The following is a 17,427-nucleotide window of genomic DNA, read 5'->3' as shown; positions in this document are numbered from 1 at the left end:
CCATGAACCAAAAGAGGGGGACTATATATAGCCCACTACACGGCTGGCCTTAAAGGTCAGCCTTAAACTGCCATTTAATTTGCAGTAACGCACGGCTTTAAGCCGTGCGTTATTCAAACTAGGGGAGAGGTCTGCCCCATGTGGGTGCTCCTCCATTTAACATCTCCCACTCGCACTCAGTGGACATAACCCCAGGTCAGCGTCTCTATGATGTTGATCTCAATCTTATTCATACAAGTAAATAGGTCGTGCGACCACCAAGCACATCTGAAAAAAAGTGGGAGTACATACACTAAATCTCTCCCAGAGAAGACCAGCATAGTAACATCCCTAAAGTGTCTGGTTATGTCCTAGACTCATTCGATCGCATCAGATCAAGTATTTTCAAAACCCTCTTGAGTTCAAAAAACTCAGAACAATGCTTGACTACCTCTAAATCATTTCAATATGTTCACAACCTTAGTCGCTACCAGTATGTAGCATCATAGTTTGACGTCAGCAAACACTATCGAATATGCGATATCAAAGAATCTTCCCTTTACACTCATATCATTCAACTTTGGTCGAACCGTTTTTCCAGCAATGCCTCTTTAGACCGTATTAATCATGGCCATAGACAACATACCAAAGTAGCAGACATCAAAACCTTCATCTCGTGACATAGTCAAAAGTAAATGACACTTTAAAAAAAATGAGATTCACACAGTGAGAAAGAGGGGAACCATACTCACTTACTTATTTGGTCGAATAAACACATGTAGTATGAAACACATGCTACGGTGGATTTCTCTTTCTCAAAGAGCATATGTCTATATCAACACCATACAGATCTTAGTCTAGCCGCTCCTTAAGCGTCTAACCCGAGTTCTTCCATTTGCTCGTCTCCAAGGCGTCAAAGAGGATCTCACATCTGGCTAACCACAGGCTACATAGGTTGTGGGATAACTCATGCATAGTCTTCTCATTAGACCTTATCTTAGCTCCCATTAAAACGACATATCTTTGTGTTAACTAACTTATCCATTTGGACAAGTATCTAAGAACACAATGTCTCATCTCTACTCGCTTCTCAAGCACTAGAGGCAATCGCTCGTGTGAGTGAGCCAATTTAAGCATGTTGACATATCTTGTGTGTGAATTAGAAAACAATACGATAAAGACAATAATTGAATCATATTGTATTAATATCCCAAAGGAAAGGTTACATCTCAATGTCATTTGAAACACAAAATACATTTACAGTCTACGTAGTCCTAGATTCCTAACATGAGCCTCAAAGACATCTCTTACTATGGGCTTCGTTAAGGGATCAGCAACCATACGACTTGTAGAGAGGTGTTTCAGAACCACTTCCTTTTACGCTACCATGTCTCTGATGTAGTGATATCTAATATTTATGTGTTTGGTTCTTCCATGGTACTTAAAGTCCTTAGCATATGCGAGAGCAGCTACGCTATCGCAGAATATTGTCACCGGATCTGAAGTATCCGTGCCAATGTCTAAATACTTGAGGAATCTCCGTAACCAAACAACTACTTGAACTGCTACAAAACAAGCTATGCATTCTGTCTCTATGGTGGATAAAGCTATACAAGGTTGTTTCTTGTTGCTCCATGTAATAGCGCCATTGTTGAGCAGAAAGACATACCCAGTGGTTGATTTACGCTCATCTAGGTCACTGCCCCAGTCGGCATCGCTGTAACCTTTTAGCTGCAAATCTAAACCTTGATAGCATAACACATAGTCTGCAGTTCCCTTGAGATATCGCATAATCCTCTTGACTGCTTTCCAGTGAGCCAGTCCAAGATTAGATTGGAATTTACTCACTGAGCCAACTGCATAGCATATGTCAGGCCGAGTACACATCATTGCGTATATCAGACTACCCACAGTATTAGCATAAGGGACACATGCCATCTTTTCTTTTTCTATTTGAGTCTTAGGACATAACTCTTTAAATAAGTTCTCACTTTTTGCAATAGGGCTGTCAATGGGTTTACATCCATTTATTAGGAAACGTTCGAGGACTTTCTTTATATAAGTCTATTGGGACAAACACAAAAATCTCTTTGGGCGATCTCTGTAGATCTTAACTCCCAGAATGTATTCTACCTCACCCATATCCTTCATCTTAAAATTGAAGGATAACCACTCTTTTGTGGCGACTATCAACCATTTATCATTTTCAGCTAGTAGTATGTCGTCAACATATAATGACAACATAATAAAACTCTTCTTGAACCTTTTGACATAGATACAATGGTCCTCTGTGATCATCGTAAACCCATTCGAAAGAACGGCTCGATGGAATCTAAGGTACCATTGCCTAGATGATTATTTTAGGTCATATATTGATCGCTTGAACTTGCACACTTTGTTCTCTTGACCTTTGACCACAAAACCCGTTAGTTGATCTATATAGATCTCCTCATCTAGTTCTCTATTGAGAAATGCTGTCTTAACATCTATCTGATATAGTTCCAAATCCATGTTTGCTACTATAGCTAGAATCAGGCAAATTGAAGCAAACCTCACTACTAGTGAAAAAGTTTCCTCATAGTCTATACCCTCTTGTTGGGTATATCTTTTTGCCACTAAGCGATTTTTGTACTTATCTATTGATCCATCTGACTTGCGTTTGACTTTAAGAACCCATTTGTTCCCAATAGTCTTACGCCCTGTCAATAGATCAACCAGATCTCAGACTTGGTTAGTCTTTATAGACTCAATCTCATCATTAAGAGCTTTCATCCACTTATCTTTAGTAGAAGATGAGAGAGCCTTATGAATTGTCCTAGGCTTATCATCATCATGCGGAGCTACCATAAAAGCTTTCCCTTCAATCTCAAAACGACAATAGGGAATACTTTCACGTGTGCTTCTACGCGGCTAAGGTTGTTGTGATTGATTGACAAGTAGTGTGCTCCCATTAGGATTTAAGTCCTTTTTATTATTTGTAGGAGCTTGCAGAATTCCCTCCTCATTCTCAACTAAATTCCTTGGAGCACTTTCCTCTTGTTCCACAATCTCATGAAGTTCTAAACTCCTATCAACCTCACCTCTACTTGAAAATTCATTTTCAATGAAGTCCACATCTCGTGATTCAATCTCAGTTACACTTCCATCAGTTTGTTCACCTATTAACACATACCATTTAGAGTGTTTTGAGTACCTTATAAAGATACACTTCTTCCCTCTAAGGCCTAATTTTCCATACTTATGAGAAAGATCATGAACAAAACCCATTGAATCCCATGGCTGCAAGTTACTCAAATTTAGTTTCTTGTCGGTCCATAGTTCATATGAGGTGGAAGTTACTGATTTGGAGGGCACTCGGTTAAGAATGTAGGCAGCAGTCAAAAGTGCATCCCTCCAAAAAGAAATTGGTAGGTTTGCTTGCGCCATTATTAACCTAACTATCTCAAACAGTGTTCGATTTCTCATTTCCGCCACGCCATTTTGCTGCGGCGTATTCGGCATCGTTAACTGTCTTTTGATTCCTTTTTTATCACAAAACCTTTTCAATTGCTCAGAGAGATATTCTCGTCATCGGTTAGTTATTAGAGTTTTTAAACTCTTGTCTAACTAATTCTCAACCATTCTTAAATATCGCCTAAAACATTCAAATGCTTCAAACTTATAGGAGATTAAGTAGACATGATCGTAACGTGAAAAATCATCTATAAAAGTGATGAAGTAGACACCTCTGTGTCTTGCCCTCACACTCATTGGACCACATATGTCTGAGTGGACTAATTGCAGTATAAAAGATGCTCTAGTGGCTTTTCCAAATGGTTTTCTCTTAACTTTTCCCATTAGACAATGTTCACACGTGGGCAAGATGACCCTAGCGAGATTGCCTATCAGGCCTTCTCTAGCTAATCGAGTCATTCTATCTTACCCTATATGGTCAAGCCTAGCATGCCATGTATATGAATCCAAATTATCAGTAGATGAAGAAAGAAAAACAATAGATTCATTTATATTAGAATAAACCAAATCCAATATCATAAAACCGTCTTGCAGAAAAGTATTGCCATAAAACACATGGCCCAAATGAAAGGAAACATAATTGTTTTCAAAAACAATCCGAAAGCCAAGTTTTAATAGAGTAACAACTTAAAGTAAGTTTCATCGGATCTCGAGAGCGTATAGCACATTGTGGAGGAAAAGAGTGCGGCCACCCCGCAAGTCCAACTTGTAGGTACCAAGTCCTAGTACCTCCACGCTAGCTCCATTCCCCACCTTGATATCACGGCTCTTAATTGGAATCCGGTGATACTCCACAAATCTGACTCTATCTCGCGCTATGTGCTCGGTTACTCCTGAATCAACAGTCCACAAAGGATAGGAGTCAGCAACCATCACATGGCTAGTTACAAAAACAATGCGAGAAAAGTCAGAGTGTACCTTCTTTGGCTCAATGCAGTCACGAGCGAAGTGACCAATCTTTTCGTAGTTGAAGCACTCTAATTTTGACTTGTTTTTCCTGCGCTTGCCCCTCTTGGTGCACTTAGAAGTTCCTGACACCTTTTTAATTTGTCCAATAGCTACCCTATTCTTGGACTTCTTGCGCTTAGGCCTTGATGCCTTGCGCAAACCAGCATTAGTCACATAGGCCGTATGATTGGGCTTAGCAGCTTTTAAGCGCTCAGCCTCCAATTCCAAGTGACGCAAGACATCATCAAAGTCTTTGATATTCTCGTTATGCGTCAGGTTCTGGCTCATATTCTCCCAAGAATTCGTTAGTGATTTTATCACTGCCTGTACTTGCTGTTCATCTTTCAAGTTATTTCCTGCCGACCTAAGTTTGCGGATCATAGTTGACCTAGCCCTAAGATGCTGCTTCATCGTGTAGTCAGAGCGCATCTTATAGTAGTCGAACCTCATGGTTAATCCATGCAACTTAGTGGCTGAAGTTCCACCAAACTTCAATTTCAAAGCCTCCCACATGCTTTGGGCAGTGTCATAGATCTCGAACTTACATATTAGATCATTGTGCATGCTGCTTAACATTATTATGTGCTCGCATCGATTTTTCTTAGCCCATTGAGTATAGGCTTGTTGATCTATCTTGTATTGTTCTGAGTTCCCTTCCCCAGGCACAGTAAGGGTGTGAGATAAGGCCTCCAAGACCTCTTGTTCATCTAAGACATATTGGATTTTGCGATACCATATGTCATAGTTTTCTCCATCTAATTTCTCCCATTTGTTTAAGTCAGCAACAATCTTCTTAAATGTCAATTCACTACAATACGCAAAGAATGGATATTACTCACACACCTAAGAATCTGCTGCGTCCTTTCAAGCTAGAAAAAGAATAATTTAGACATGCCGCAAAATCGAAAAATCGTTAGACTTCAGAATCATCTCTTGCGCTACAATATCCAATTATTAAATTTCTATCTTAATTCCCACGCAAATTTTAAAAACCAAATATGGGAGAATTTATCATCATAAATCTTAACCATACTCCCACTATCTTAAGTAGTCATCTAGGCCTAGTCACATGTAAAGACATAACCTACTAAAACCGCAGTAACTTTTTGGGCCAATCTACAAGGACAGCTACCCAGACCATAGAAACCTATTGGGCCAGTTTACAAAGACAGCTAGACTACAGCAACCTGTTGGGTCAGTCTACAAAGATGGTTCATATGAGACTATTACAATCCATTTTTCTTGTTCCATCAGTGCATTTACAGCTCTTACTGGGGCCACTATAGTCTTTTTGGCTATACAGTGCATTTACAGTTCTTACTGGGGTCACTGCAATTCTTTCAGCCTATCATTCACACTGATAATTTTAACTAAGACTACTTAGTGGGATTTTATATTTTATCACTAAAAGAAATAAAGACAAATGTCTAAACATTCAAGTCTAACATTCATAGATGATAAAATATCACATTTCCACATGTTCAATACACACATACATGTTATCACATTTAATCTAAAAAATTAAATAAAAGATCACATGTAATATAACATTATGGAAAAAAAAGAGCATGAAAATAACCAAATATTCACATGTAATCACATTTAATCTAAAACATTAAATAAAAGATCACATGTAATATAACAATATATCTAAGCATATATTAAATCATGCCAATTTTTTATTTTATTTTATTATTATTATTATTATTTTTTAACAAAAAAAAAACTATTATAAAAATATTTTAAACCCCTACCTAAATCAAAGGATATTTGTAGCCCAGTGGGGCGCTCATCTCCTTAGTTTACTATGAGGTCTTGGGTTCAAAACCCATTGTGCCACTTTATTCTTTTATTTCATAAAAAAAATGGGCTTAACTTAAAAAAAAACTGAAAAAAAAAAAAACTGGGCCGAAATGCCCATTTTTGTATTTTTGTATTTTTAAACAGAAAACAAATGGCCGAAAGGCCCGACCCATTTCATTTGAAAAAAAAAACATTGGGCTAAAAAAACACCCAAGCCCATATGGAAACAGATGACCTAAGAGTCATCTTCTTCCTCCAGCCGTTACTGTTCACGTAAACAGTAACTCGAAAAAAACAGCTAGCCTCGACTGCCGTTTATGGAGGTCATCGGCGTCGCTGTTCGTCGAAAACTGCTTCCAAAGGAAGCTGGGTGCTGCCGCAGCACCTAGGCAGTGCTGGCAGCACCCCTCTGGTGCGCACTGCACCTCCCACATACAGGTGGTGCGCGCTGCACCACCGAGTGCAAAGGTGGTGCTCGCTACACCACCGTGCGCGGTTGGTGAGCACAGCACCGCTGCACAGCGGCACAGCCCCCCCCCCCCCCGGCCCATTTTTTTAAACAAACTTTGTAGCACCACATGCATGCGAACAACATAAAAAAATAAAATGGCACATTCACATATTACACGCATATGCAAATAAAAAAAATTGGAAGCAACTATAAAAGCTCTGATACCAATGTAAGAAAGCACAGCGGAAAGTACCTCAAACTCAGCTTATAAAGTTGCTCCACAAATTTTTTCAAATCGACAAATCTCAAGAGTTTCCACTTAGTGATAAAGCGTATTATGTAATTTAAAACTAGAGTAACACTTTAACAAATCCGTAACATAAATACTATTTTAATATAGAACAAAAGAGAGAGATTTTCACTAATTTAGGTGATTACTAAGAACCAAAAGAGATGGGTTATATATAACCCCCTATACGAGGCCAGCCTTAAACTGCCATTTAATTGGCAGTAACGCATGGCCTTTAAGTCATGCGTTATTCAGACCAGGGAAAGGGTCTGTTCTATGTGGGCGTCCCTCCATTTCACACACACATAAATATATATGTATATATATATATATATTATTCTTTGCCTTTTAACTTCGTACTTTTAATTTTTTGTGTTATTTGAAAAGTTTTATATTATTAAATTAGACAATGATCCAACCCAGAGTCATAGACCGCAGCGTACCTAAAGCTACTGGCTACTACAACACAATATGACGTATGGAAAGATGCGAGCATTCGATCATTTTTGTGGAAAAAAATTAAGTATAATTGTGTATTAATATGTGTATTAATTTAATATAATTGATTAAAAAATAAATTTTATTAAAAATAACGTTAATTTAAATTTTAAATATAAAAAAATTAATATTAATACATAAATTAATATGCGACTTTATTTGTATATAATAATGTGCTACTTAGGAAATAAATTTATATCATTTATTATAAACGTAATGCTTGATGTAATTTTTATGTGAATTTTAAATTTTTTTATTTTTTTAAATATACAAGATTTATATATTTTAAAATTATGTGAAATTGACATATTGTAAAACTGTAAATATTATTTTTCTTATTATAAAGTTGAAAGTGTTTTATCTCTACCACTTATCAAACGTGGTAAACTATGAAAAAAAATGATAAAAATGTTTTTTCTTTTAATAAATGAAATAGAGAGAACGTGACATTTAGATTGTTGCAAAAATTTATAATAATGTGTGGCCCCAAGTAGACCATACCTTAGGTGTCGTGTGGCTGACCATTTTTTGTATTTTGTTTTAAGAACGTAGACCAAATATAAAATATAAAGGGGTGTGAAAAAAAAAAAAAAACATAAAGGAAAATCAAGTAAAAAGTTTAAAATTGGTGCAAAATAGGGATTTTTTTGAATAAAATATAAATACACCAATCCAGTTTTTGGTAGAAGAGCAGAGAAAGAAGAGGGTCGATCTTCGTACGTTTCGTTCATTCATTCCCCCACTGGACAAACAAAACCAACAAGAAATCTCACACCAACTCTTGCCCCCATTCTATATATCTGCATAGTGCATCCTTTGGTCGCGTTCTCGATATTTCCCACTCGCACGAAAACAGAAGCCCTAATAGCTTATTACGAAACCCAGATACTACTCCATTTTTCTTCGGATTTTCTCCGCTGCTTGCTTTCGCTTTCCACAGTCTGAAACATCCCTGTTTGGTTTTGCTTTGTGGAAAAAGCGCATTGCTGTTGTGGTTGAGAATAGACTGAGGCGGGTTTTGAAACGGTTAGGTTTTTATTTTTGGCGTGATTTCATTGGCGGCGGAGCGGAGGCTAGGGTTAGTTCTCCATCTCTCTCTCTCTCTCTCTCTGAGTGAGTACCTCTCTCTGAAATTCCCTGTATTTCGCGGAAGAATTTTGCTCCATTCGAACCCTTGGTCTTGGCGGTAATATAGACACTGGCATGCAGAGGTTTTAGGGTTTCTAATTTTTAGGCATTTGCTTGGCCTTCGTACTATATATTTCCGTTCATTCGTTGGGGTTTCTGCTCCGTTTGATGGGAGTGAACTCCTGTTTAAGAATCCCGGAACTTATTGTTCTTCCTTCATTGTTGCATTAGTTATATTTTTGCGAATCGGCTCGTTTTTTCACCCCCGTAGAGATGAGGGTCTTTTGAGCAGATTCTTTATCATCTCCCAATCCATCTTTGAAAGAAGATGGAGGCGAAGACACGCTTTTCTTGAATTCCATTATCTAGCCATTGCCTTTGCTCCCGTACTCTTGGTTTTCACATGCGAAACTCCTGCTTCTTTTTATTGAGAAAGAGAGACTATATCACTTGGGTTTGATAAAGAACCTCTCAAGTTCACAAAACTACAGGTGAGTGAAGTTGGATCGGTTACTTCCTTAAGTAGCGGTAATTGTGAAGCAGGGCTGGTGGTTTGGTGGGGGAAGAAACTAGGGTTAGGGATACAGCTCAGTGATTTTGTTAAGAGGGCTGGTGGTTTTCTCCCTCTTGGTCATTCCTCTGAAAGTTGTATTATCTTGATTAACATATAGAGGGCATACGCAGTTGTGAAATTATTGAAGAATTAATCAATACATATATTGGTTAGTGTTTTTGGAGAACTGACCGGCTTTATTGGTGGAGAAGATGAAGTACAGCAGTTTTGGGGAAAGAAATTTTGGGTAACTTTTACAACTTTGTAATTCCGTGCAGAACAATTGTGGGGAAAGGGTGGAGCGGGTGAAGGTGAGAAGTATTTTTTGAGTTTCTATTTCTGATCATGTTCAGTGCTCCTTATGGAAAGAAGTGAACCCACATTATTTCCAGAATGGTTGAGAAGTGCTGGAAGTGTTGCTGGGGGTGGCAGTTCAGCCCCCAATTCTGCCTCAATTGCTTCTCACCCAGGTACTTTTTAACCTGCCAAGTCGTACATACCATTATGTTGCTTTTGAAAATAGACATATGCATATGTGCCCGGGCTACTATGTATATGTATATATTTTTTTTAGCCGTGCAGTAATCTGGTGCTTTGGATAATTGTATTGTTAAAAAAGTCATTTTAAGTTTCAGGCATGTTTAATATTGTGCTATCATTGCTACAGATGGTACTTCATTGGCTCCTCTCACAAGAATTAGAACTTCTAAGGGGTCAAGTGATTTTGATGCCCCACGTTCTACTTTTCTGGAACGGGCATCTCCATCAAATTCACGGAAGAGTTCTAGTAATGGTTCTGCAAAGCATGCATACAGTAGTTTTAATAGAAGTCACCGTGACAAGGACCGTGAAAAGGAAAAAGAGAGGCCAAGCTTGAGGGATCATTGGGACCATGATTCTCCTGATGTTCTGGGAAGCATCTTTCCCAGTAGGGTAGAGAAGGACAAGCTGTGGCGTTCTCAATCGATGGTATCTAGGAAACAGGGCGAGCCACTGCCCCGGAGAGTTGCTGTAGACTCTAAAAACAGCAGCAGTAGCAATCACAATGGCAATGGGGTGCTTCCTGGAAGTGGTGTTGGTATTAGTATGCAAAAGTCAGTGTTTGAGAAAGATTTTCCCTCACTTGGAACAGAAGAAAGGCAAGGAGCACCTGATATAGGAAGAGTTTCATCTCCTGGTCTGAGCTCAGCTGTTCAGAGCTTAGCTGTAGGTAGTACAGCTCTGATTGGTGGGGAGGGATGGACATCAGCTCTTGCAGAGGTGCCAACCCTTATTGGCAGCAGTAGTAGAGGATCCTCGTCTGTTCAACAGACTGTTGCCACAACCTCAGGATCTGTGGCTCCTAGTGTGATGACTGGTCTTAATATGGCTGAAGCATTGGCTCAGGCTCCACCACGAGTTAGTACTGCTCCTCAGGTAATTGAACAGGTTGCCTAAGCCTCCAAATCTACATAATCCGTTCTTGTGATTGAGTTAATAAGACACCATTCTTCTACTTGTAGGTCTCTGTCAATACACAAAGACGGGAGGAACTGGCTATAAAGCAGTCAAGGCAATTAATACCGGTCACACCTTCAATGCCTAAAGCTTCGGTAAGAGGATCCCCAAAAGATGCTTGTGGAAGCTAGTTTAATTGAAGGAAGAATCTTTTAATATATCCGATGATTTTAGGATGTTTGTTAGCCTATAAATTATATTGTAATTTTCTAATTAAGTTTCTTATCTTTTTTGTGCTTATCTCCTGCTGAATATTGGAATGCAATATAATGCTATTAATTATAAAAAATTTTATAGGATAGCCAACGTCAGTAGCTTGAGTTAGGAACATATAATCTTCTGCAACTTAGATAGTTTTTCTCAATGTATCAGGAGAAACCAAAAAATGGGTCATCAGAAACAGTATAGTAATTGTAAGATATAGGCATAGATAATGAACGAAGGATTCTAGATCAGTAGCTTGACATAAGTTATTCAAGCATTGTCACCTTCACCTCTTCGAAATAAATCATGTACTCATCTGATTTTCAAAGGCATTTGGAAGGGATTGTGTATCTTCGTCTGTCCTTGTTTTCATATCCTTTTTTTAAAGTGGGTTGGGGGGGGGGGGGGGGGGATTGAAAGTCAAATTTCTTGGACAGGTTCTTAGAGATCTGCAAAGACGTGTTTGTGTTATGTCCTCGCTATGCAGCACCATCAATTTTTCTTTTTTATTTGAAGCAAAAGAAAAAAAAAATAAAAATTCATGGTGTGCCAAATAGCACATTGTGTGTAAAGACTTGCAATGTAGATTTCAATAATTACTTGAGTGTTGCTATGGTGTAAGTTTATATAACTGGCTTCTTTTTAGTATGCATTTGTTTCTTTGGGTTGTAAAGCTGGGTAGAAGTATAGTTATCCCTTTTTGAAGGTGAATCCATCCTGTATTGCTGTTAGCTCCCAGTGCCCAATATACACTTGAATCTAGAGTGAAAAGAAAATAACAGAGAAAGATTTAAGCATCTGCGGCCTTTTTAGAACTTTGGGTTTGGAGGTAATAAAGCGTTCGCTATGGCTATCCATGCAGATATATTCTAGGAATTTTCAATATCTATTTTATTTTTTGTTCTTGGAGCTTAACCTTTTTTTAATGGATTGTCTATATTTTAAATCTGAGAGTTTACCATAATAAGTACATATTATCAATTTTCTTTTCTTTTAAGTTGTTTATTTGATTTTCTAATTTTTTTACATTTGTTTTCATAGATGAGGAGAAGTTGTGGTGACTTCATTATTATAATGTAGCTTTGCATAAGAAAAATATAGGGGAAAAACTGAAGGCCATGAGCTAGCACTCTGTTTGGACAGATGCTCACAACTAGTAGTAGATAGAGATGGGTAGACAGACACCCATGACCAATAGATGTTACTTTAGCTTACCTATTATATGCCTGCTAGTGGCGTTTATTTTTCACCTTATTTATTGCACATGGATGGTGCTTGATGTCCCGGAAATTATTTACATTTTTTCTTCATTGTGATCATTAGTTGCTGCGGTAGCTTAAACTTTTATCTGAACAGAAAGCTGGGATGTGTTATGCATGCTTGCTGCATACTTCAGATGATTTTGTTTCTGGTGATTGTTTTATGTTGTAATCACTGACTCAGAAAAAAAAAATAGATTATAAATAAAATTCAGTATGCTGGGGGGACTGTATGAGACCTTGTTGAATTGTGCTTATTTACATAAAAGTAGAAAATTCTAAATAGTAATTTGATTTGTGCTAACCTCATTGTTATCATAATATCATCTTGTTATTAAAGCATTGCTCATTGGTAGATTTAATTTTTAGTATGTGTCACTTTTTTTCCAAAGTTTTATAAAAGGAAACCTTATTCACGGTTTAGTGCAACTAGAAGTAAATATTTATAGATTATTTCCATTTTCTTTTATGTGCGTCTCATTTCTTTTGTTAAACAAATTCAGCTTTTGGCTCAGTGAAGTTAGAGATAAATGTGATTTCCCCTCCCCTTTCTTTCCCTCTCTTCCCCCCCAACCCCGCGGCAGGGCATTGGTGCTTGCATGGTGAGGGTAGAGGAGTACAGTGTGATATAAATTTGTTCTCATTCTTACTTATCAAAAAATAAAAGTTTTTTATATACATTTTTGTTTATGTCCTTGATGCCAAGACTCGAAACTGGTTCTGTTTCACTTTAAGTTGCTACTTAGAATAAACACCTTCTAGATAATGATTAAACTATTGGCATAGATAATAATCATACACATAGTACAAGATGGATGAGATAGGAATAACAAACATTTTTTCCTAGAGAGCATCCTTCCCATATTGTTAAAACAAACTTAACCCCTAGGAGTTGGCTCAAGTGGGAAGGATTCTTGGTGGGATGTATGCTCTCCACGTTTTAAGTGGGGCTATGCCAAAATCTGAAAATCCGACTTTGTACTGTGGGGTATTTTTTTATTTTTTTTTAGCATTTAAAGTCATAGTCGGATTTGCTGTTTGACCGACTCTGCTCCGACTCCAACATTACCTCCGACTCCGAATCCGACTTTGACTTTCAACTCCGACTTTATAAAAACATGTAGTATTTATATACTAATCATATATACTCATAAAAAGTCTGGAACTTATATATTTAAATTCAAGAATATTAATAGCCTACTAATCAATGTGATAATTATTAAAGAATAATATTAATAGACTAATAATCAATTACATGTATACACTACACATTGTAGTATCACCATCTTACATATTACATATATCAGGGTAGATGAAAGTTGACTAGCTAATAGTGAGTCATGTACCATGTATAATGTATATATTGTAAGACTATTTATTTATTATCTAGATTCTAATATAGTGGTATGTAGCTAGATTCTAATACAATATTTGGCTTGTATTTGAGTGGCTGCTTGTGTTTCCTATTTGTAATTTATTCAGCAGTGAATGATAGGATGATGGACATTGCCATTGGACCATGATGGCTCATGGTTGCTCTTACTTGTTAGTTGTTATTTGGGGCCTTGGGCCTTGACTAGATGGTTGAACAATCTTTTTAGTTGGTTTGGGAGTCTGAGACTCTAATATGAAGTTATGAATGATGGTATATCAAGAATAGTATAAAGGGCCTAGTGTATATTTTTAATTTCTTTAAATTTTTATTTTTATTTTTCATGTTTGCATGGCATATGAAATATTTTTAGTTATATTTTTTGTTTTTCATATCTAAAATCTTTTTTTTGGGGTAATTTTATTAAACTTGAAAGCCCACAAAAAATTATCTATTATATGTAAAGTCTTGTTTATGGAGGCCAAAAAAGCCCAAATCCTACTCTGATCCGATAAATCAGAGTCATATTGGAGCATATGTAAGTCAGAGTCGGAGTTTGAGCTAGATTTCTTGATTACCAACTCTGATTCAGTCGGTGCTTGGCCCTATGTTTAAGGTTCGAACCCTTGGGTGCAAACAATTTTTAGGTTCCATGTTTCATCTGTGAAAAGCCAAGGATTTACTTGATTTGTTTGATGTGGGCGTGTTGCATGGGTCCAAGGTTTAACTGGGTAAAAGACATGTTGCATTTACAAGTCTCTGGGCTTCCTCTTCATAAAAAATATATATATATATATATGAACTGATTTTCCTTAGTGGTTATTAACCTTTTCTTTCAAAGGAGTTTGAAACTGGTGAAGCTGTGCTGTAAAGATGAGATCTGTGCAACTTTTTTAGAATCATTATTGGGATGTTGATTTTAACATTACAAGAATTGGGTTTTTTTTTTTTTTTTTTTCCCTCTATATGCACGTTTGTGCAACCTTCTCTTGGTTTGAAATTTTTGCCAAATGTGAAGTATGGTGGTATGGATTGTGATTGGTGGTCTAAGATCGAATGGACTTGTCTAGTTTGTAGTTTATATCTGGATTTAGCTATTGTTATCTATCTACCTATCTGTCAGTCTATGCATTCATACACATCAGGATTCTGATTAGGTTGTCTGATTCTAATTTTCTTTTCAGTCCCTCAATTCCAAAACAGCGGTCAGAACAATTGACGCAAATGTTGCTGCTAAGAGTGGACAGCTTCAGTCCTCATCTTCACAACTTGCTAATCAATCTCCTCGTGGTGGGCATGTAAAGTCTGATGCCGTAAAGACGTCTCATGGGAAGTTTCTTGTCCTGAAGCCAACATGGGAAAATGGTGTTTCCCATACTCTAAAGGATGTTTCTAGTCCAATAAACAACCCCACTGGCAAGGCAGAAGATAGCCAGCTTCCTGTTACTTCATCTGTTGCCCCTACTGCATTGAGGAGTCCCCACAACCATAGGAATTCTTCTCTGGAACGCAAGGTAGCTGCACTGAATCTGAAATCTGGAGCTACATTGGAAAGAAAACCATCCTTGTCTCAATCACAAAGCCGGAATGATTTCTTTAATCTTCTAAAAAAGAAAACTTCAACGAATAATCCCACGGTTCTCCCAGATTCGGGCCCTGTTATTACATCTCCCACCATGGAGAAATCTGATGAAGTGATGGGGGAAGTCGTCACTACCTCTGCAAGTCCTCATGCTACTGAGAATGGTGCTGAGATGACTAGCAACGGTGATACCTGTGTAGACGACTTTCAGAGGTGTTCTGCTGTTGGAGAGAATGACATGAGTTCCAGTGAAACAGTTTATCCAGACGAGGAAGAGGCTGCTTTCCTTCGTTCCCTTGGCTGGGAGGAAAATTCTGGTGAGGACGAAGGCCTCACAGAGGAGGAGATTAATGCTTTTTATCAAGAGGTAAAGAATTCTTGCCTTGTACAGCTTTTACCGCTATGACCTTACTTGGAGCCAAGGAGCTAACCCTGGGTCCCTAAATTAACCTAAAATATCCAATCGAATAAATAATTAGTTGAAATTGTTATTTTTTCCTTTCCATATTTTTTCAAGGGGAAGGGAATTAGTGTTTATTACTGCACTCTTGGATATATGAAGCTAGTTTGAATAATTTGTGACCACGTAGAATTCAACCGTGGAGAGTTCTTACAGTACCAAAATATGAAAATGAAAAGACTATTATAAGATGAGGAAAATTAGGAAAAAAAAAAAAAGAAGAGGAAAAGAACAAAAAACTATTATAAGATGTTTGGTGCCACAATTTAGCAATGCAGTTCACTGATTTTGTGTACACATTTTTGTGCAGTGTATGAAACGGAGGCCGTCCTTTAAAGTTTGCCGAGGCATGCAGCCAATTGTTTCCAAGCTGTCTGAATCTCATTTGACTAGTTTGGGTGGAGCATCTGCTGAGTTGGGTCCACCTGACTCTGGATCTCAAGCTTGATTTCCTTCTCCTCCCTTGCCCACGAGAGCCAAGAACTTCCCATTTTTTATGGCAGATATGGTTTCTCTTTTTCTTTTCTTTGGTTTTAAAAGAAGGCCGATGAGTGGTATGAAAGAAGAGGTTGGGTTTTGGTTGGAAGTTTGCATTTTGCATAATGCAATAAGTCGAAGGTGCCCCAATCCTGCCTCCTAAAACGGGGAATTCTTTTTTGATTATTTTTTTTCAGGCTTCAAAGGTTGGCTGGGATGGGATAGGGTTAGGGGATGTTTTGTCTGAAGTGGAAGATGCTTTGGAAAAAGCATCTTTTGGGGGGGTATTTTGGTTTTTTTGTTTTTTTCATCCTTTTAATAGGGTTCGATTCCACAAGATAAAGCTTATGTTGTTTTTGGTAAATTTTACGGAAAAAAGGAAATCAGAAAGTCTTCGTTTTTATTTTAAGCTCATGTTGATATAAATATTTTTGAAGTACTTTTGGGTGGAGCTTTATAATTTAGATAGCTCTAGCTACACGAATAAGAAGGAAATAGAAGTTAATAAATTTATTTCTCGTGGTAGCATGTGGTAGGCTTTGTTTGCATGAGCTTAGGCTTGTCAAAATGGTTATGAGGCTCTTCTATTAAAGAATTTACTTCTTATATACGGCTTTCTCATGAGCAAACATCCGATCTCATGTAAAAAAGGGTTCCTAAAATGAAAATTACAAAAATCGTGTATTCTTCTTAAAGAGTGAGTAAATATAAAATTTATTTCAAAAAATTAATATTTTAATAATAAAGTTTACTTTTTTTTATTAATGTGCGAGATTTATACAGATTAAAATGTCTTAGTAATGTGTGGGTATGATGGTAATGCATGGGCATGATGCCCAATATACTATGTACTTTATTTATGAGCTAGGTAGTCTATTTCCACTGACATCTTTCCTAGTACCAATACTGAGGCTGCACTCATCTATCCTGTTATTTGTTTTAATTGCTTTTGTTAAAGTGGGTGCGGTAGTCTTGCAGTCGTGGGGTAGTCTTGCAGTCGTGGGTCACATTGTGGGCTCTTAAGGTAGTGGGTAAGTTATTTAATTGTGGGTCAGTTGTTCAACTGTGGTCGGTTAATTTGTTTAGTCCGGTAGTCATGGGTTGAATTAGTCTATTTGTAAATGTCTATAAGCACTGTAAACGTTATCAATGAAGGGGATCTAGTTATTCCACTTTGGTGTTAAGTACTGGAGGATAGGCCACTGGAAGAGCTTTATTCCTTTACAACTGATTTAATTACAAATATCACAACAGTTTATAACAGTGGTATACTAGTTATACCAATTCTTGGTGATGACCTCCCCCTTTTGGACCGCTGATGAAAATCAAATTGTTATGGTCTATGTAATTTGTAAGGTAAGAAAATGTAATTCTATAGGCTATTCGAGGTGCGTAAGGCCTCCACAAGTACTCA

General features: G+C 37.4%; 1 protein-coding gene across 1 annotated transcript; it reads left to right on the top strand.

Annotated features, from left to right (window-relative positions):
• The first annotated feature begins 8,151 nt into the window (after positions 1-8,151).
• On the top strand, positions 8,152-16,422 carry LOC122313320. The gene is made up of 5 exons (XM_043128201.1): positions 8,152-9,632; positions 9,830-10,578; positions 10,665-10,754; positions 14,679-15,443; positions 15,847-16,422. The coding sequence occupies exons 1-5, from the start codon at positions 9,524-9,526 to the stop codon at positions 15,982-15,984; spliced, it is 1,851 nt and encodes a 616-aa protein (XP_042984135.1). The 5' UTR covers positions 8,152-9,523; the 3' UTR covers positions 15,985-16,422.
• Positions 16,423-17,427: the final 1,005 nt, after the last annotated feature.

Source organism: Carya illinoinensis, chromosome 6 (assembly GCF_018687715.1).
Source record: "Carya illinoinensis cultivar Pawnee chromosome 6, C.illinoinensisPawnee_v1, whole genome shotgun sequence".
In the NCBI taxonomy this organism is placed as follows: domain Eukaryota; kingdom Viridiplantae; phylum Streptophyta; class Magnoliopsida; order Fagales; family Juglandaceae; genus Carya; species Carya illinoinensis.
The sequence above is the reverse complement of the archived record's forward strand: the minus strand, read 5'-3'. Positions and strand labels throughout refer to the sequence as shown.

Excerpts from the sequence above, each read along its gene's own strand:
- LOC122313320 (XM_043128201.1), top strand. The coding sequence starts at position 9,524 with ATGGAAAGAAGTGAACCCACATTATTTCCAGAATGGTTGAGAAGTGCT. Across the intron at positions 10,579-10,664 it reads GAGTTAGTACTGCTCCTCAG|GTCTCTGTCAATACACAAAG; the intron begins GTAATTGAACAG and ends TTCTACTTGTAG. Across the intron at positions 10,755-14,678 it reads CTTCAATGCCTAAAGCTTCG|TCCCTCAATTCCAAAACAGC; the intron begins GTAAGAGGATCC and ends TTTTCTTTTCAG.